The sequence below is a fragment of the Gymnoscopelus braueri genome (assembly GCF_963280865.1).
Source record: "Gymnoscopelus braueri genome assembly, chromosome: 13".
Taxonomy (NCBI): domain Eukaryota; kingdom Metazoa; phylum Chordata; class Actinopteri; order Myctophiformes; family Myctophidae; genus Gymnoscopelus; species Gymnoscopelus braueri.
Window position 1 is genome coordinate 36,838,015 of NC_137615.1, and position 21,984 is coordinate 36,859,998.

Consider the following 21,984-nt stretch of genomic DNA (forward strand, 5'->3'; position numbering starts at 1 on the left):
AAGGTTAATGGTCTGCAAAACTTCACCCGCATAATTTAACTTCTCTGTAAGCTTAAGAACTAATTTATCAGATATGGCATTCCTGTAATCGAACATGCAGATACAGTAGGTAAAAGTTTGAAATATGAAAAGTTACACATGCAGGGAAGAGAGGGTCATATGGAAAAGTACATCACAGTACATCACACTGAAATTAGTTGTGAGGAAAAAAGTGTTTAATTTGCAATTCAATTAACTTCCAGTATATTAGGCAGACATTACAGGCAGTCAGATACAGGGCCGACTACTGTATATGTTAATTCATGTCCACTTGTGCTTCTTAGAGACCTCATCCAGTGACCTCAAATCTGACAACTTAAATGACATATCATGTAATCTTTGTGATTACTCTTCTTTTCTTTTATGTTGCATATAAAATATAGTCAACCACACATTGTCCCATTAACTTCTTATCAAACATTACACTTCACTTAAGGTAATTTCCACAACACACAAGTGCTCATTTTGGTGCTGTAGAAACTATGCTCGCTGAGTGTTAAAGTATAATAATAACAACACAACGTAATAATTGTCTTTTCTAATCTTCAATTGCTTTCAACTCAACAATTACTTTTGATCGTTGGATTGAAAGCAATTGAAAATAAGAGAAGAGTGTGTGCAACCCTCTTTTGAATTAATTGATGCAAGTTTTTAAGGATAATGCACTGGACAGTCAAGTGCAGTGGCACTTTTGAAAATACAATATAATAATTGACCACAACTGCAGTGTAAGCAGCCCTCTTGTATTCTCTACTCACTGAGAGCAATGGGTTTACAAAGATCTATGATGACTGCTGTGCTCTCCCTAAGCATTTATAATAGAAGATGGTGTATTACGTATAAATATACAATTATTGAAACAAATGAATGAAGTTTAAGTAAAGTGAAGCTTATCTTTGCACCCCATACAGGAATATTAAAAATCTCAACATGTTAGGATTATTTTATAATTTCAACACATATTTCTGTTGAAAATATATATTTTTTGTTGTACAACATGGTCGCGCGATGAAGTATAAATTATTAGTTTGATGTGGTGTGTGCTTCACTGTACTGTGGAACAATGACTGTGTGACTGTAAAGACTTATTGGTCCTGTTACTTTTGGTGGCTCCATTTTACTGAGGATGTTTGCAGTGAATAGAAGCCTTACTTTCCCTTATGCATGCATATGTACCTACAATACAGCACGCACGCGCACACACACACACACACACACACACACGTGCATACGTGCATACGTACACACACACACACACACACACACACACACACACACACACACACACACACACACACACACACACACACACACACACACACACACACACACACACACACACACACACACACACACACACACACACACACACACACTCTCTCTCTCTCTTTTTGGAGCTAAACAGAAGGGAAATTATAAAGTATGTGTGATAGAGAAAACTTCTCAAGATGTCCACTTTACACATCACTATCAATAACTAATCACTCCAACTCCACCAAAAACCACAAACAAACAAAATGTGGCTTTTGCACCCTCACCCGTTTTTGTGATTTCACCAATTGCCATCATGCAAATTAAAAGTAACTCCAGCAATTTGCCCATTTAGTTATTAATATAAATGTTGGTGGCTTTAAATTAGCAATGCATAATAATGGACATGCTCTACCAGTTTCTCTCATGACCAATCACAATGTGTATTTTGACATTTAAGGAAATCTACAGATTAACTTCATGAACGTGAACAATGTCTGAAAATGGTAGAGCCACTCCCATATGTGTGGCACTGAGAAAAGATTACTAATTATTTTTTAAAGTGCATTGAGGAAATTATATGTATTATAAATGACCAAACACATAACTGTATGGGTTTATAGCAGCCACTTTACAGTGCAGGTGGGTGTTGGCACACAAGCACGCACGCACACGCACACGCACACGCACACGCACACAGCAATCATTAAATTCTCCTCTTTGCATGTATCCGCTGGTAACTCAAGCATAAAACAGAAAAAGGACATTACAGCAGTATCTCTCCTCAGTAACTCTGCATAGTTTTTTAAACACACATAGGCAAAGAATAAACAAACGGTCTACTGGAATGTTCTTTTAAAAGCAGTTCCGTCTCAGGCCAGTACTGTAACTGTGAGGTGGCATTCTGGGTTTAACCCTAAGGAAATCAATACAGTGGTCCTAGTGTTGAACAATCATTTCAGATCGTTAGAGGCACTTACAATGAAACAAATATAACCACATGAGCAGTCACTAAGGTAACCAGTCACTGATTCAAATCATTATGATTACTGGGTAGAAAAATAATATTATCATAATAATAATAACAAAAACAAAACAAAAACAAAAATCAGGCTGGGGTAAATTCTGAGTGATTTCTCACAATTCTTGTGTTAGAAGCCTTACTGTTATACTGCAAGGTTTCAAGGCAGGTCTGACCCTCCTCACTGTTTACTGACCACAACTGTGTTCAGTTGACGGGTCTTCTAATCCGCCGTCTATGAATGTGCTCTAACTTGCACGTGCATGTGCTTGCTCATTGCAACTCCATACACCGAACAACCTACAGTAGGTAAAACATTTAACAAATGGTTGTGCCACTGGATTACAGTAGTTGAACCCAGTTTCAGAAACAAGACTCTGGGACGGGTCTCTGTCTGCCCAAGGAGGTGGTGCTGTATCGCGTCCGCTGCAGCGTGGCATAACTGGGTTTCTCTGACAGCAGGCTGCGATGGGCTGGAGGGGCTGATACGTCCCCGTTCTTCTGCAGGGAGGTACACCTGCGCAGTGTCAGGTCCAGCTTTGTGTGTACGTTGCCGGAGCTGTGTGCACGCTTGATGTCGGCAGAGCTGTGACTCGTAACCTTTCCGTTGACCAGCAGTGCTTTGCCGTTATGGATGTCACTCCTCTGGAAACCATTGGCTTTCTTGTCGTCCGTCGATACGATCGCAGTCAGGGTTCCATTGGAGAGAGACAGCCTCGCCAAATGACCGTTTACCATCTTTCCCGGCTGTCCATGGCCATTCATGCGTCTATCATGTCCCTTGCCGGGTGTCCTTTGGATATCTTTTCTCATGAAGCCAGGTTTCAGAAAGGACAAGAGGCTGTCCTGGCTCCTTCCCTCTCCCCCCCTCAGCCCTTTCCTCTCCTCAGGGTTCATGATCATTTGTAATAAGTCTCTCTGACCCCTTGGTGTCAGCCCTGACTGGACCTTAGCTCTCTTCAGTGTGGAATCCCTGCTCGGGGGGGCACTGTGGCTGATGTGCCCCCCCAACATAGCCCCTCTCTGGGAGTGTAGGTCCAGGGTCCTGCCCTGGTCTTGCCTAACCCTCTTGGAGGTCCTCTGTACCAGTGAGCCATCATCCTTGATTTTAACATGGCTGCTATTAGTTATGTTTCTCTCCCCAGCCGGCCTGATCTGTCCCTCTGGCATTTTGGGGGAGTCACATGTGTCTGAACTGGGTCTGTCCAAGCAGCTAAGACTGCTGCCACTGGGGGAGCTTCCCAGGTCCCTCTCCCCAGCTTCAGAGGCCCTTGCCGGGGCTTTCGCCTGTGGCGGAGTGGCCACCAAAGTAATGATGGGGTCTTTGGTGCAGCGTGGCCGACGTCCTGACTCCAGGTACTCCACCAGTTCTCCAGGTCGGGTCGGCGCAGGATGCTTGGAGCGATCCTTGGAGCGATCCTTGGAGCCGAATGACCAGCGCAGAGGCAGGACCTTACTCAGCGTGTCCTTGGCCTTGGTGGGTGACCTCATGCTCACGCTCCTGCCCTGGGTTCCCCGGACAAACGGCTCGGCTATAAACCCAGAACCTAGAGCAAGACAGAGTGACCGTGAATAAGTAAAAGTTAATTCATAAAACCTTGTTAGAGGAGAGGTCTCAAAGTGCTTCACAGGATCATAATAATGAGACAGTTTAAATAAAATAGAGATAATATAAGGTGATGCAATAAAGAACCAGCTAAAATGTACTTCAATAGAGATTAAAAGACCATGAGCACAACAATACAAAGGTAAAACAAGATTAAGTGCCCTATTTTGGGGCAGGTGGATTGGTGTGAGGTGTGCCGCAAATGGGTGAATTGACAATTTCCAGAGTCAAGTGGTGTTTTTTTCCCAGTCTGCGTGTGTTTGTTATTTTGAACCTAACCAGCCGGTGTGGAAGGAGAGGTGCAGTAGATGGTGTGATGTTTGCAAATCGCACTGCAATTCTGGGGTCAATGAGGACCAGGATTTGCTGCATCTTCCACCCGTCTGCTTGGACCATGTTTACCAAAGTATAATGAGGTGCACGCTTGTTCAATGCTATTTTCTGCCAAATTTAGTGGGTTAGTTGGTGGAGGCAAAACCCAGACAGACATCTCCAAAATCTCACAGATCCGCTTTGTAATCTATACAAAAAGTGTGTTTCACTTTGGCACTTTGGCCCCCAAGCTGGAAAACTTATTTTAGGGTGTTTTCTATACAGTACATTGCAACCCACATGTGACAGTGGTTAAATGCTTGTATGTGAGTCACAAAGCACAGAGAATATTGAAGGCATAATATCCATATTGGTTTCTCCTCAATAAAAGGTTTACTGAATGGTCAAATAGATTGATTATTACATTTATTCAGGTGCTAGTGAAACACAGTCATCATCAACCAGTACCAGAACAGAACCAGTTGCAATCGATTCAGCTGATGCTGAATCGATTGCTCCACACTGTGATTTAAAACTCTTGCTGAATCTCATTACTATTCTACATTCAGGAACAGAAAGTAATTATTTGTAATTAAGCAAGCATTGGTAATCAAATTCCCTCTGTGTGTGTGTGTGTGTGTGTGTGTGTGTGTGTGTGTGTGTGTGTGTGTGTGTGTGTGTGTGTGTGTGCACACGTACAGTATGCGGTTGACCTTTAGGGCCGATTAGATGGATAAGCGTGAGGCAGGCAGCGGATGGGCAAATTGGCTATTTCCGGAGGTGAAGTGGCATGTTTGTTTATTTTGAGTACAGCGAGGTACTTCCTGTTTGCCATCAAGTGGCATCATGTGTGTCAAGTGGGGCGCAATGATAGCTGAGGGAATAGTGTGTTAATCACATAACTGCCATGTCCCTGTTGCAACATATTCTCATATCCAGGTCATACTAAGGCAGTGGTTCTAAACATTTTTCATGTCAAGGACTCCCAAATTAATATGTATTTGGCCAAACGTGGACCCCTATCTGAAAATATTTTGTGCCATAGACCTCCATACAAAATGGGTGTTGTTAAAATGTTCAAGATGTTTTGAAAATAGCAGATGTACTGTATATACAGTACTGTAGTGATTAAACTTTTGCTGGGGACCCCCTGGAACCCCCTCAAGGACCTACTTTGAGAACAACTGTACTGAGGTGACGAGTTGGGCAACATCTGAACAAGTGTCAGATGTTTGACACGATAGGCTTTCCTGTTGCGTCACATGTTGATGAGGAAGACATGATTTATGAAATTGGTATGCTGAGTCGGCAGAAGTAGACTTCACACCGCTCGGCATGGGCGCGTGCTCAGCTAGGGCCTCAGTCTGGGCTCAAGTCTGCTTATGATGGTGTGCCTACCTTGTTTTACGTCAACCTATTATGAGTTTGGAGTGAAACTGCACTCCCTCGTGTCATAGTACATTTCGGCCAACTTGCTACCATATTACAACCTGGGAGTGAGAACGTGTAGCCCGCTTTGATTGCAGCTTGAGACCTTGTTGCAGTTTCCCGTCTCTCTACTATCCTATCTAAATAAAGAAAAAACGGAACTCACCTGATGTACGATCTATGTGTATGATTAATGAATGATAGAACAGGCTGTGTCAGTGTTTTGCTCACTTGTCTCTAGTGCTTTAGATGCTTCATCCCGGAACACAGGCAGCTCGGGGGAATGTGGTGCCGTCGTGGGCCCGCCAGGGCACACTGTGGATCCTGCAGAACCCAGGCTGCCCCTCTTACTGCCCCCTCTCAGTCGGACCAGCCAGTGGTCAGAGGTGGATGAGCTAGTGGAGCCTGAAGAGCAAGAAAAACAAGGAAAAAGATTTAATCAGTGGCCTCGTTCCAATAATTACCTGGAATATAGACCAAAGACAAAGTAATTTACAATTGTTAAAAAGAATAGATTTGATTCCTGATGTTGGCCTGGATGTTCCTTTATAATGGTTTTATACCATGTCCCATTCAGGTTTAAGGGTCCTTAGAGTTCATAGTTTAATCCTGACCTGGTCTTGTAGCTCCAAGAGTGAAATGTTGCTTGGTCTAAGAGCCTAGGAGAACTGACAATGATACAAAATAATGTCTAACAGAATGCACTATAAGGAAGCACAAAACTGATTATTTTTTTAATTTTACACAAATCTCTGATATTCTCTCTGATAATTTTGTAAGACTATAACATCTCCATCTACCCCAAGGGACAAAAATGTCCCCATGCATGATAAAACACTTTTTTATTACAGATAAAGCTGAGATCTTGGACTGTTTTATTCTATTGACTCTACCAAACCTTCTTCTAATTGTAGCAATGCGTTTCTTGACAGTCTCTACGTACTGCTGACAAGTTTAGCTTCATTCCTTTGACTATTGCTAATGTAAACCCTAAAAAATCTTAATCACAATGTGCTGGTGATTTAGAGCCATACTTGTCATACTTTAACTTGTCAGCTATCAGTGAATTTCAATACGATCTGAGATTTTTGTATTCAGACACCACTACTGTACATGTGGTAACGTCATAGGCGTAAGTAATGCTTAACTTATACTCTGTCACACAAGGTCGCTTTCCCCAAAATACTACATCTTACAAAGCATTGCATCGGTACTATAGTACGACTTGAGAGTGAGAAAATGTTGTCCACTCTGGTTAGGCCAAAAATCTGATTTGAGCTTGCAGTCTGAATATAGCCTTTATACCCTGCAGGTAGAATTTGTGCTCTTCCATGTCCATCCTAGTACCAAATACAGAACGGTACACAGACAGAGATACGTTTTATACTTTTTTCTTCCTTCCCAGTTAGCATTATAGCATTTCATCCATCTGTCAGACAGGAAGAAGGAACATAAAGATGCTTCTTATTCCAGGAAATAGAGAACAGGTTAGAATCTGATGTATGGCCTGCAATCACACTTCAGACACCTTGATACCGCCATATTTCGTACAGATTCTTCATAATTGTTTCCTCAACACAGGTCACTATGCTGCTAACCTGTGACTGAGGAGCTGGCAGACCATGGGGGGATGGTGTTTCGTCTCTGGTAGAACAGGATGTAGGCTCCTCGCGTGCACACCTCCGCCTCGGGAACCGGCTCTGCGCTGCTGTCGTCATAGTTGTACCACTGGCCATCTACCGAGTTCCTACAGAAGGCTGTGAAAACAAAATGGAAAAGAAACCAGCTAAAACATGCATATGGATGAAACTCACAGAGAAAATGTGTCAATATATGTCCCGTGGAGCTTATGCAAAAACAGAGACTGTACAAAAACAGTTCTTCCCATTGTGACCGAGTTTAATACTGTATTTGATTCACACGTTCACCCTTCATGGGTTGTATGTGAATATACGATTACGTGGCATCATTCACACCTGTGTAGTGCCCCCCGTGCATCCCTCCGTGATGGTTACACACTGCATACAGATCATACAGGAAGTCCGGGGAGGTCGAGTCGGACGCCCCCGGCCGCTTCCATGAGCCTGGCTGGGGAGGGGGCCGGGTGCCATGGCTGCGTTTCACCACATGAGGCGCCATATCCAGGCCGGCCAGGGGGAAGCGCACCAGTGTCGTCAGCTTGTTCCGGCGCTCACCCACTTGGCGGAAACGCTTCAAGTGAAGGATGAGTATGTCAGGCAGAGTCCACAGGCTCATCTTCACCATGCCCTGTTGCAGCTGCATGCAGTGTGGACACTTCCATGCATCATCTGGTGCTAACTGACATAGAGAGGAAAGAGAGAGAGAGAGACGGTGAGAAAGAGAAAGGGTCAAAATAATATACAGTATATAATCTTAAATTGTCAGGGGCCTCAAGTATATCAAACATATGGTTTTCATGCACAAATTGTGTGCTAACTGACTAACATTGGAGTGCCTTGTGTAGGTCAGCGGCCATCCTGAAACAAAAGGCCTTGTCCTTCTTATTACCGTCATGATGATCAGAGGAAGGATGCTGAGATACATATTTGGGAAAAATCTGCCTGCGGGTTGAGCCGAGCCATTGGCGGCCTCCTGCCGAGAGCTTTGACTATCTCGCCTTCAAAGGCCTCGTTGTGGAAACACAAATGGACTGTGACTTGCATTTGTGTCCAAGGTGAGTGCATGTGTGTAAAAGAGTGTGAGAAGAATATGTGTGTGCGATAGCACCGCAAAATGTGTGTGATTGTGTGCAGCATAGCAGTGGGTCTTAAGAGAGGAAGAAAAAAGAAAGACTGAATAATGAGGCTCCACGGGGGATCTGTCTGCATTTGGTCAACACTGCTTGGTGGACAAAATAGCAAACATGGCAGAAGTCTCACAGCTCACATTTCGATAAGCAAACCAACAATTCAACTATGAAGATTGTGTCCGTTTTCTCAGCTCCTCAGAGCATGGCACCGAATGTCCGTTGCTGGTGTGAATTCAGAGTAAGCCCTATATACTTTGTTGTACACACAATGGCAAAAATAGCTGATCTACGAGCTCACAACGTGTCGCATCACGATGTGTTGTGTGAGCTGCGATTTTATTCGGCAATGCAGATTTGCCTGCCAGGAAATGTCCACCCCCATTTTCTCAGACCAGGTGAGTGGTACATACATGAAAATGGCTATGTCAACTCCAAACAGCCCCAAAGACACAATGCCAGCACTATTTGCCCCCACTGATTCTGAAAACAGAAGTTAAAGGAGGGGGACTTTATTAGGCAATACATATTTGCCTGCCAGGAAATGTCCCCCCCCCCCCTTCTCAGTCCAGGAGAGATTATGAACATGGCTATGCCAACCCCAAACAGCCCCTAGGACACGTGCCATCGCTATTGTACCACTCATCAGGACTGAGAGGGGGGGGGGGGCATTTCCTGGCAGGCAAATCTGTATTTCAGAATAAAGTCGCCCTCCGTTAACTTCTGTTTTCAGAATCAGTGGGAGCAAATAGTGCTGGTGGAGTGATTTAGACCCGAGCTGGGATTGAACCCCAGTCTCACTCAGCAAGTGGGAAATTGGCTATGAATTGGTTGATCAAGACACCTCTTACCTGCCTCATCCTTACATTTCCACAAGGTGGCGGCAAAACATCACAACAGCAGTGTTATTTAGTAATAAAGCCTGATCAAGACGCCTGTATGATTCCTGCCTCATCCTTCATTTCCACAAAGTGGAAGCAAAACAGCAGTAGGAATACTCCCAGAGTCAATCTTTAATGAGGACATGAAGTTAAAGGACAACATTACAACCCATGGGGCACCCGCTGGCGTAGCGGTCCAGGTGCATACCACATATATACTGGTCATCCAGCTTGACAGCGTGTCACGGGTTCGACTCTCGATCCCGACAACCTTTGCTGTGGGTCTCCCCCCCATCTCTCTCCCCATTTCCTGTCAGCCTACTTTCCTATCAATAAAGGCAGAAAAAGCCCCCAAAGACAACCCAAAACATTTGGGTTGAACATTTCAACCCATAAGGGGAATTCATTCATACTGTACAAACACATGAACAAAAGTACCTTCTAAATACTTGTTCAGGCAAATTTTAAGAAAGACTGTCACACACACCACACTGCTGCGTCTCTCCTCTGCAGTGCTGGCAATCTTGCAAGCACTGTAGAGGAGGAGGGATGTTTGTATTATGTTTTGTCTTATTTAATGGTCTATGAATGAATTGGCCCCGGGGAAACAGTTGAATTTGTTTGTAAGTTCCTTTATGATTAATAGTAATTGTGTAAGATAACTCATGGGCCTTAGTTAGCCATGTTTGAGTTATGGTATGGTTTTCCTCACCTGTTTAAAAGGCATGCATGTAATAGGTGAAGGGAGTTCAGTTTGGCTTGAGGCTAGCGTGACAACATCCAGGGGAGAGCTTCCAGGGCCTTTGTGGAAGGTTTTATCATGTTTTTGGAACTTTGTTTTTGGCCAGTCTTTTGCCTGGGTTTGCACTTTGAATAATCTTGCACAGATTATTTTTGTTATTTGTAATAAAATACAAATAACTATTTATGGACCTGTCGACTTTTTGGAGCCTTGACCATCCGGCTAACCTTCACAGAGACGATGCAACAAAGCACTTTGGTATAGTCCTATCCATCTATGAAAGTCATTTCATAGTGCAGTTTGTAATGTACTTTTGATGTGTCTGAGAAGAGGTTACACTAAAGGAGTAACACTAAATTGCTGTCAACATTTCAAATTTGTGGATGTTTCCTTTGTCTAAGTCCCAATCCAGTTATTTTGCATATGGACATTATGGGCATATGCACCTTTTTGTAATTCTAAACATATTATTAACAGCTGTTATTTTCTCATATTTCAAGGGTGATAATGTTCACATCCCTGAACAACTATCTAGATAGCTTCAAGGACAAACATCTTTTTACCCTAGAATTATCCATCCATAGATCGTCTCTGTTAACCACTCTGTAATGCCTAATTCATGCTTTGTCGTACGACTGTGTCCAATGCCGAAAATAGCTGCTCTACAAGATCATAACACGTCAACATTAATGCGAGATGAACAATATTACTAGACCTTGCCACAGTGAACCAACAGGATGCATTATTAAAGCTGCAATCCAGGATTTCTGCACATTTATCTCCCTCTCCGGCAATGAGTTCAAATGATGATGTATAATTAAAAAGCTTGACTACGATGCTTCCCTTGTTGGTATCCAGCTAACCAGCAGAGTGTGAACAGCATTGGTGGAATATATTATTTACTGGAGTTAATAAAGTGTAAATATCATTATGTGATATGATTGTATAGAATCACAGGAACTGCTGTGTACGCTGTAATGTTTAATTGTCTCCGCCAGGCCGAAAGGCATGGCGAGAGAGTATGTTTTACCCCCTGTCCGTCCGTCCGATTGGCTTCCAAAGTTTGCAGGATTGGTTCGTTTTGAACAAAATGCCTCAAATCATCAACGCAGCGTGCGATTGCCGTGAAATTTTGCGCACACCTTCCCACTAGGCAGAGGAAGAAATGCCACCCTTTTCACATGGCCTGTTATAGCGCCACCAGCAGGTCTAATTTAGCAAAACGCATTTTTGGAACAAAATGCCTCAAATCATGAATGCAGTGTCCGATTGAAAGGCCTAAGAAGAAATGGCACCCTTTTCACATTGGCCTATTATAGCGCCACCAGGAGGCCACAATAATCTGACCTGGCGGAGACCTGTGCTCCGAGGAGCACTTTTTCTAGTTTGTAATTTTTTCTCCCAATTCAATCGTTATGCCAACACTTATGTGTGTCACTGTTAAACCCTACAGTTTGGTCATGTGGGAGGGTGTATACGAGCATGTGTCTCCTAGGCTCCGATACATGAGTCGCCAACCACTTCTTTCACCTGACAATGAGGAGTTTCACCCGGTTCCTCGCCCTGCTGAACAGGAGCCATGACCTACATGTACTGTAGGAGTTACCAGTGCAGCAGACATTTCCCTCCCGGCCCGGCTTCCCTCCCAACTAACACAGCCAATTGTGTAAGTATGGACACCCGACCAAACCAGAGGCACCACAGAGGATTCAAGGCCCTAGTGTCCGTGGTGCAGGGTAGGAACTGTACCCCTCCACCACCCGAGTGCCCCAATCATAATAAAAAACTGTGCACTTTTCAAAAGTGCACATATCATCTACTGCCCCTGCAGTAGATGACCGGATAGTGCATAATCGTAACAACCATGACATGTCCATCTATGTTACATGTCCCCTCTGTCTCAACTTCCTGTCTACAATCTAAATCAACAAGATGGGTGGCCAGTCTGTGACGTCAGTCATCTGATTTGTTTGCATGTACTGTGTGAACTCAGTTCACTCATATATTTTCTTATGAGCATGATTACTGCTTTGCCTAATAAACAGAAGGCCTCATACTGAGCATTCATGGCCGTAAACTGACCTTTCACTTTTGTATAAACGTTCTTGATAAGGCCGACTGTAATTGTTGTAAATGGACGGCACAGAGTGAAAGACATTCATGACTCATCACCTCTCAGCTCATCAGTATGTATTTAGCAGTCAGTCTCGCTGCCTATCAGGCTGCAGTATAGGGGAGTGTGGGTGGATGATTAGTACGCTGTCAGAGTCCATTAACTGAATGACTTGGTTCTAGTTATGTAAGCCTCTGTCACTGTGAAAAGTAACAGGGTTGAACTAGAAAGGGGCGCTCCATTCCGTCAGGCCGGGTGGGCTACCCAGGGCTGTGTCAGTCATGGGGTGCAGCCGTCAGTACCCAGGTAAATGTGGGGATAAATAGCGTTTCTACGACGGTTCGACTATGGGCGGAACTGAAAGCACTTTTGGAAGCAACTCCAATTTGGGGGTAAATGTGATTGGCTGTTTTCGCTATGAATGAAGGTGTGCCTTGAGATTTTGACTTTGACCAAATGTCAAAGTGTGTGCGTGTGTCTAATATCAATGAGCATGTACCTGTTCCTCTTTGGTGTAGAGCTGGAAGCACTCGTCCAGGGTACAGCTGTACTGCTGAACATGCTGCTGCTGCTGGTTCCTCACACTCTCTGCATCCTTCACCACCTCCTCCTGGATGTTGCCGAACAGGCTGTGGTCCACAACAACACAACAAGTTCAAAATGTGAAATTGATGTACATGCGATGCGTATTCCTTCTGCCTTCTTGCACATTTTCCCATTGCTGCTCAGAAACAACAACAATGAGCCATCAGATGCTATTTTTTATCATGTGTTTGACATGGCAATGGGTCAAATATCATGTGAGTGAACTGCTTTCTTATTGGTCAATCAGTTTTAAGGCATCCGAAAAAAACGCAGGAATCAAACTGGGTTAGATAAAAAATATATAATGCACCATCGCACTTGTCGGATTCTGGAGCAGGCAGGGGCCAGTTGCACCACCTCACACTAAGTTCAAACTTAGCCTAGTTATAGCTTAAACGGCTTTTAAAAAGCCATTCAACCCATTTAGCCGGGAAAGTATCTGTGTCATTTTTAGATTTCTTTGGCTATTCAAAAACAGCAGATATACAAGCTCATAGCGCGCCACCGAGTGCCGCGCTATGAGCTTGTAGATCTGCTATTTTTTGTTTATTATGTGAAAATGTGTGCAAATCTTTAAATGTATATATATATTTTTTAAATATATATTCAAAGATTTGCACTCACTTTCACGATTTTTCTAAAAATAGCAGATCTACAAGCTCATAGCGGGGCTTGTATATCTGCTATTTTTGAATAGCCAAAGAAATCTAAAATGACAGAGATACTTTCCCGGATTGAATGTTTTTAAGCTATAACTAGGCTAAGTTTGAACTTAGCGTGAGGTGGTGCAACTGGCCCCTGGTGTGCAAGAGGTCACACAGAAGTGTGTGTTCATGAAATAAAATAAAAGAATTACGAAAAATCGGACGCTCTCTGTAAAGGCCATTAGTGTTTGTAACATAACAGAGAGTTAGAAGTGTGCTGTGTGTGATATTGTCGCTGTCAGGCGGAAACCTTACTTGCTTACTTTTCAGGAATTGTCAAAAATCTTCAATGATTTTCCCATTTTGAAAATAGGAGATATCGCATCACACGTGTTGTGAGCGGGTAGATCAGCTATTTTCACTACTTTTACATCATACGACCAAGTATAAAATAGGGCATTCGTTTATGGAGAAGATTAAATATGGACATATAGGTTTTCTGTTTGACAGCGATGCTTTATGTGGTTGGACTGACCAGTCTTTAATCCGGTGCTCCCATTCGATGATCAGCTTCAAGTGAGGCGGTCCTCCGGAACTACACAGCTTCAGAGCTCTGCAGGACATTGGGGTCAAATCAGGGTGATTAGGGGTCAAATCAACAGCACAGTATCGAAATGTTGCTGAATATGCTAAATGTGTCCCAAAATGAGTAGATTTAAAAATGCCCGCATGGGTTTGCTTACTTCCTGATTTTGTTTAGTACATATTCATTCGATAAACACTATCACTGGCATTTAAAATACTTTCCAGTAGGCATGCAATAGTGTACTCGACGGAATACAAAAGCAGTACAAAGCAGTAGAATAATAGACGATTACCACATGAAAAGGTAATGGTATTGTGGGTTTGTGACCACTAGGTGGCAGCATATCACCAAACAAACAATGGCAGTGGTCCATCTTTTGTTGAGTAAGAGGATAAGAGATAGAAAGAAAGAGAAATAAATCTCAAAAAGCGGTGTCTTGTAGTAAACTGGTGTATGATCCCCATGATCTCCATAGGCCTACTCACAGATTTTCATTAGTGAGTATTTGGCTCTGTGCTGCCAAAGAGGAAGAAACCCTGCAGATTTCAGATCTCGTCAGAGAGAGAGGGAGAAAATCTCCGCTGAGGATTTAGACCACAATAGCTACTAGTAGAACTGAGCCAAGATGTTCCTAACACCGCTTACATACCTGCTACACAAGTATATAAGCAAAGTAAGAAAAGACTAAACTGGCAGTGGCTATTAATCAATCAATCAATACAGATTGGAAAAGCCATGACATTTTTAAATATCGTTGCTGTCGGGTGGAAACCTTGTAAAAAAAAAAGGGGGGGAAAAACCCTGTTCCAGTGGATCCAATGTAGTTATTATTTCCAGAGCATAAGCTTGTGTTAATAGCCTACTTCTCATTGGTTCAATATTTATAAAACTCAGAGACAGACCACTTGCAAAAATAGTAGACCCCAAAGAGCTCATAGATCAGCTATTGTCGCTACTTTTGCATGATGCTGTTGTGCAATGAAGTAGGGCATTAGGTTTCTGCCCGACAGCAACTATATGTACTATTGCTTGTTGGGTGAATCTTCTCTTTCATTGGAAACACAATATTTTGCATTAACATTTCTAGTGTAGATAAACCCCCTTCTAGTTTACAGGGGTACACAGAAAATGCACTAGCGTCTTGGAACCCATGTCTGCATAACTCATAAATGTTTGACAAGCTTAATATTTGATTATTTGTGATGCTATCTATATACAGTATATGCAATTAATATTGCAGCATCACATTTATTTCAAACAAAGTTGGTCAAGGATGTCTGGATTTGGTACAGAATAAGGCACAAGGAGCTGTTTTTCAGACTGACGTAGAGGGAAGATTGTGTATTTCGTCACACGTCATGCTTGTACTGCTTTTCACAACATCAAGCTGTTCTGACCTGCTCTCGCAAATTGGTAAATATTTTGTTGCCCAGACGGCCTGCTCCAAACCACTGGAAAAACACTGCTTGTATGACCAAATTAGAAGTTCTGAATTTTATATTATAGAAAACAAGTCTGGCAACATATTTTTTCCCCATCATTTCCCCCATCATTAATTTCCATTCCATTCCATACTTATCCAGACCTGGAAATGACTCAAATCTAATTCCATACTTTTCCATACTTTCCATACTTGTGTAGGAAGAACCATGGAAATATGCACCCTACATGACCTTTTTTACAGATACAAAATGAGTGCTCCCTCCATCCCTGATCTGGTCAGTGGGGAAGTTACTGGCTTATTATGTTTTTGTGGAGGTACATTTGTGATTCTGTTCAGGTGTTCTTTGTGGATAGTCCTGAATTCTGGAGGATCAAACTTATACATGTACTTTTACTGAGCAGAGAATATTTTTCTAAGGATTTTAAACACACCAGAGGACATGTGGAAAAGGACTTTAACCTGTGACTGGTATTTTCAGCTAATTGTGCTTTAGATATATTTTTTTGCTTGTTTTCTTTATCAAAATCCCTCCTAGGGAAAATGATTGCAAGCTACAAACAGTATCTGATAACTGTGTATTCAGTTATCATTTGTCAAAATGCATTTGTGTCTTCCCCTATCAAATAAACCATAAATAATCAAATGTTTTCTTTAAGCTGAGTGCCTATCTAAGCTAAACTCACCTGTCCACGGCAGGGTGGTAGAGTGGCCGTCCGTCTTGAGGTGACAGGTAACTGTAGGATGCTGAGCCTCCCACCACGCGGATGTTAAACAGCACTCTGGCATTCTAGAAAGACACCATGACAAGACATCGTGAACACAAGTGGGCTATTGGGGAACAATAAGACAGGATATAATAACTCAAGTAGATCTCGCACATGTGGCCAATGTGTGTGACGTCAGTCACCGATGACGTCTACAGTGAGCTACAATGAAGAAGGTGATTTGTAACTCGGATATAGAGCTATTGGGCATCGTCCTGAGGCCGAACTACATTCCACAAGAGTTCTCGTACGTTGCGCTGGTTGCGGTGTACTGCCCGAGCGGTAATGCAACGTCTCTGTGCTATCTATCTATTTAACATTTTGGCAAGGGGGACCCTCATTCATTTCATTCATAAAATTAAAGTTCAATATTTAAAAAAACATATAAAACATTAGCCTGATTGTCAGCCTGAAGCTGCGTGGAGCTTCAGTCTGAAATTGGCTGCAATGTCCGCGATTACCAGGGGGAGGGGATTGAAATTGCCCTAAACCAATCACAAGAGATCGACGGATCCGCCTACATCTGACGTCATCGCACAGCTTGTTTTAGCAGATATTCGCTGATTGGCTTGTCGTTAGACCACCCCCACCTACGACTCTGATTTGACAGATTTTTCTTGGATCGTGAAAAGCCACAGGCTGACATTATGACACCAGACCAAGAGGAGCTCACTCAGAGAGTGGGCGGGGTCTATGGTCTGGAACCAGGCTAATAAAACATTATTATGTGAAAACTAATGTGTGGAGGTATTTCCTGGCCTGCTGGCACAAAACTGACACACACACGCACACGCACACACACACACACACACACACACACACACACACACTATCACAGATCTAGATGTCTCACCTCTTACAGAGCCACGCCATCAAAAACAAAAAAAAATTCATCATTCAAAGTACATAAGGCCCATGTTAAGATAGGAGTGGAATTAATATTCCGATGCCGGAGCACCACAGAGTTGGACTTAAGCTCAATTATGACTCTGCACAACACAGCCTGTTTTGGACCACTCGGAACAGTCTTGTGGTTACTTACTGAGTGAGAAATTATAAGAAAACTAAAACACAAATAAATAAATAATAACTTTCCAGCTGGGCACAGTTTTGCTCTGGGACCAACATTGTGATTTTAATTGCCTCGAGGTGAAGACCGATGAAAGATAGACAGAGAGATCGAGGCAGAGAGAGATAGAGAGAGAGAGAGAGAGAGAGAGAGAGAGAGAGAGAGAGAGAGAGAGAGAGAGAGAGAGAGAGAGAGAGAGAGATGAATAAAAACGTTTTGTAGTACCATACAGAGAAATTACACAAAAGGAGGAATTCCTGAGGGCTACATTTGAAATAGGGCCACAAGACGATCTGCAGCCAAGCATTAAAATAAATAAATTAGAGATTTAATAGCTCCCGACAACATTCTCACAGCCAAACCTCCTAAATCTCTCCAGCAGGCCTGAGCCCCTGCATCAAATTTAGAGTATGCAGCAAGCAGAGGGTGGGTCTGCTGAATTGAATCATCATTAAGACATCATTGGTGTCAGTTTACAGTTAGAGACAGTTAGAGATGGCCTTTAGGGCATTTCTGGCTTATTGGAAAGCACAGGGGAAACCAAATGAAAGACAAGAGCTAGGACAGAGCATGGGAGGTCAATATATATAGGCCTAAATTCACACACGCAATACTCTCAGCATGGGGCCCCCTGCCATGAGGCCCTTTCTACATGAACAGTTCCACTAGATTTCGAAGATTCATTTTGTTGACTGAAACATAATAAAGCTGGAGATAACCACGCTACTTGCTCATATTGTTCTTGATTGAATTTGAAAGCCTGAAATGAGGAGAAGAACCGAAAAGCCTAATACCTTATGCCCTGCCCTGAAACATGCCTATATTGCTCTGAGAACTGTTTATTTCAGTCAGGCTTTAGGAAAGAAGGAGTGCTTTGCGCAAATGAAATTGATTTCCTCTCCTTCAAATGAAATCTAGAGTGTAGCTGCTGGCTGAACTCCAGCACAAACAACAAGCTTGACTATGAAGAAAGGGAAAACAGGGAACAGGGAAAACATCTGGTAAAAAAGAACACACCATAGACTTTTAGATATTGACATGCTGCTCACCTGAATGCATAAACTAGAGCACGTATCTTCAGCAATTCTTTTCTGTATTAACCCATTCAAACCGGGAAAGCAAAGCATCTGTGTCATTTTAGATTTTTGCGTTGGCCATTCAAAAATAGCAGATCTACAAGCTCACAGCGCGTCACTTTGTGCCGCGCTGCGAGCTTGTACATCTGCTATTTTTGAACATCTTTTAAATATCTTGAAAATGTTATAAGAACAAGTATTAATGGGTTAAGTTCTTAAGTGTGCATTTTTTTAATGAAACCTCACCATTCCTATGTCCTAGTGTGGTGACGGTACGCCTGTCTTGGCCACATGGAAATAGCGATCTTAATAAATACACCAATAACAACAATAGAGCTTCACAAGAACAATGTTGGTGTAAGAGACCCAACTTTTAAATGCAATAGGCAACTCTTCATGAGTTTCGATTTAACTTTACCAGGCATTTCATGGCTGCAGGTGGTTCTGCACACACACACACACACACACACACACACACACACACACACACACACACACACACACACACACACACACACACACACACACACACACACACACACACACACACACACACACACACACACACACACCACACACACACACACACACACACACACACACACACACACACCACACACCCCTGTTCTAGACTGCTTGGCCTATAGCTATGTCCGAAAGAAAAAAACTGATACATAGAGTATAAAACATGATCACATGACACGAAGGAGAAAACCTGAACTTGTATGCCTCGTCCAGCTCTCTATGTGTTCTTTGGTTTTCATATCCCAAAGTAATGGTCAAGAGCATTAGTCTGCCATGCTTAGGTTCTCGACCAGTGGTAGGCAATAGGCGGCCTGTGGGCCACAACTGGCCCACCAGCGATAATACCGTCAAAATTATTTCGTCAATAATTTACAATATCTGACTGACAGTCGCATATAGGTAGGATATGTACAGCAATGGCTTTGCACTGATGAAACCGGGTAAGATGAATGCATAGTTCTATTTGCATTCTTTGAATGTTATGTTTTCACTGTGTTTTCAACTAGCCTCTTTAGATTAATGGATGAAAAGCTTCTTTAATGGTTAAAAAATAAACCAAAACTGTGTTTCACATGCCTTAAACAATACATTGTTTCTCTCTGTTCTAAGAAGAGACCTTGAAACATGAAAGAGCTCTTGTTCAAAAAGGAGTATAACTGTCCAGATAATTATTATTTTATTATTTTTTGTTTTGTTTTTGAATAACTAAATATCCTCTAATTGCCACAAGGCTGGGGCCTGCACAAAATTATTACACAAGCATTTTTGTATGCACCTGTACCATTTGATTCATAAATATCAAGTAGTTATACCACACACATCTTTATTTATTAACTTTAGTAGAAATATAGTTATTATTTTATATAAGGTGGTTTGTTTCATGTACCAGGTCCTAAATTAGCCATTGATTGTGTTCTGGCCAACCATCTATGGCTTAGAAAAAACATTGGCTCAAGGCCAAACTTACTTGCCGATTGCTTTTCTAGGCCAAAGGCACTAAGAATCATCAGAAAATACGTGATTGCAATTATCAAGTAGTGTAAAGGAATCTGTGTTGCCTACAGGGTGATTCAAATTCCCTAGATGCCATTGAGCATGGCTCTCTTTCTATATCTGTATTAAACTTTGATGAGGATTATAATAGTGGACATTCTCACACATACGGTAGATTTTAATCATCTTCCAAACGGCCACTAGGGGTCTGAAAAGAGTGTTGAAGGTGAGAAATGTCCCATTTCAAACACTATAGCACTTATAGCTTTGTTCTATAAGTCCACCACCCAGTCCACGGTACTCCAAAAGTAGGGGTAGGGCGAAGGGGAGGGAGGGGGGTTATTGGGATTAAGCCGTATCTTCAGTCTTACATGACTGTTTGTTCTTTCAGCACACATGAAGAGTAACATAGCCCTATTATCTTCTCAGACTTTTCAGGAACTTCAACACTGTTTATGGACACCGCAGGCAGCTAACCGTTGCATGCTGTCCGTCGAGAACGCGGCCTCACGGAACCCATCAACCTTTCTGTACACGCTCACTGTCAATTCACTGTCAAAGGACTGAAATGCAAGGCGAAGAGTAAAGAGCTGAAATTTGTTTTCTTTTCATTTAAGAGGGTCGGTTTAAGCCCCTCTTTGAACTCAACACGCTAAACTTGCGGGAATGCGGGTGCATGCAAAGACCACCCAAAGACATTTGCAAAGGAACCACAACCTTGCTATTCAACCTGCCTGGGGAAGATAGGTTGATGGAAACTGTGACATACATACCAGAAATAAATACCAGAAGATCAAAATATATAACGCAAGAATGTGCACTAATCCCAAAGAGTGCTGTTTGCAGTCGAGAAGGTTTTACTGCATGCTTCAAGATGATTCAAAATTAAAGCAACTGTACGTTATTAATTTAGTACATTTTACAACTGCTATACACATTTCCATTCACCAGGGACATTCGGTTACTGTATATATTAAGCCCATATATTTTAGTTTGGATGTCTGAAGTTCAGGCAAAATTATATTTGACTCAAATGCAATATTCACTCCCTTTCTCTCTCTGTCCGTGTTTGTATTTGTGTGTGTGTGTGTGTGTGTGTGTGTGTGCATGTGTGTGCGTGTGTGTGTGTGTGTGTGTGTGTGTGTGTGTGTGTGTGTGTACTGTACATACTGTAGGTGAGCGTGTTTACTGTACATAGGTGTGTGTGATTGCTTCCCAGTAGGCACAGATGATAAAGAATGTGTGAGAAAAAAACATCATAAACACAGGAGTATACACTGTCAAATCAATATTGCGGATTTTGCAGTGTACACAAGTGTGTGTGCGTGTGTGTGTTAAAGTAAGAAGAGCGAGAGGAGGGAATGAACAGATGAGCATCCTGGATGTGATGTGTCTCTGAGCCATGTCACCCCAGGAGGATTGCTGGGAGGGGAGGAGGAAAGACTTCTATCGACCGTGCAGCGCCCGACCCATGACAGACTTATGTGTCCGATGGCGATCCCGAGTTTGGAGAGTCCTAGACCAATGATTACTGAGGTTTTGAAAAACCTATATTTGATTCAAGTTTCTATTTGAGAACATTTAACTTTATTTAACATACATTTTACAATGAACAACAAGTAAATATAAGATACTCATCAACTGAATATTTTATTTAACCGCTCAACCCAAATAACAAATCTTGTGATACATTGTCAACTTGTAGATCAGCAGAGAATCCCCCTTCCTGGTTCTTTATTTCCACCAATCACCTTTCAGGTCTGCCAAGGTTGACTACTGTTTGTATGCAAGCTGATGAATGTAAGTTGTCAAAAAGATCAAAAGATCTCCAATCACAGTCCATGCTATCTGGGAGTACTATATATGTATATATTTTTTCTTTATTGTGATTGTGTGTATGAGCTGTATATTACGTGTATCGTTTACTGAGTAATGTGCTTTTGATTGTGTCAAATGTCATGCTCAATTCACCATCTCGCATTATATAATGTTCCGTCCCTCTCCTATTAAATCTCATTCAAAATCCTATTAGTTCTGTGGGGCCTTCAATCAAAGCATGTCCCTTTGTCTCAGTTTGCACAGGAATGGGTGACAATGTAGACCTGTGTAGGGTGTGTGTGTGTGTGTGTTTGTGTGTG

At 42.4% G+C, this 21,984-nt stretch overlaps 1 protein-coding gene across 1 annotated transcript in view; it reads right to left on the reverse strand.

Moving 5' to 3' along the window:
- Window positions 1–1,174: 1,174 nt before the first annotated feature.
- The window catches only part of usp43b (ubiquitin specific peptidase 43b), a 116,736-nt gene continuing 95,926 nt past the window's right edge, over window positions 1,175–21,984 (reverse strand). The window contains 7 exon segments of the mRNA XM_080446887.1: window positions 1,175–3,858; window positions 5,889–6,062; window positions 7,256–7,414; window positions 7,634–7,976; window positions 12,660–12,789; window positions 13,925–14,002; window positions 16,103–16,206. Coding sequence (XP_080303013.1) covers window positions 2,675–3,858; window positions 5,889–6,062; window positions 7,256–7,414; window positions 7,634–7,976; window positions 12,660–12,789; window positions 13,925–14,002; window positions 16,103–16,206 — 2,172 coding nt within the window. The 3' untranslated portion in view covers window positions 1,175–2,674.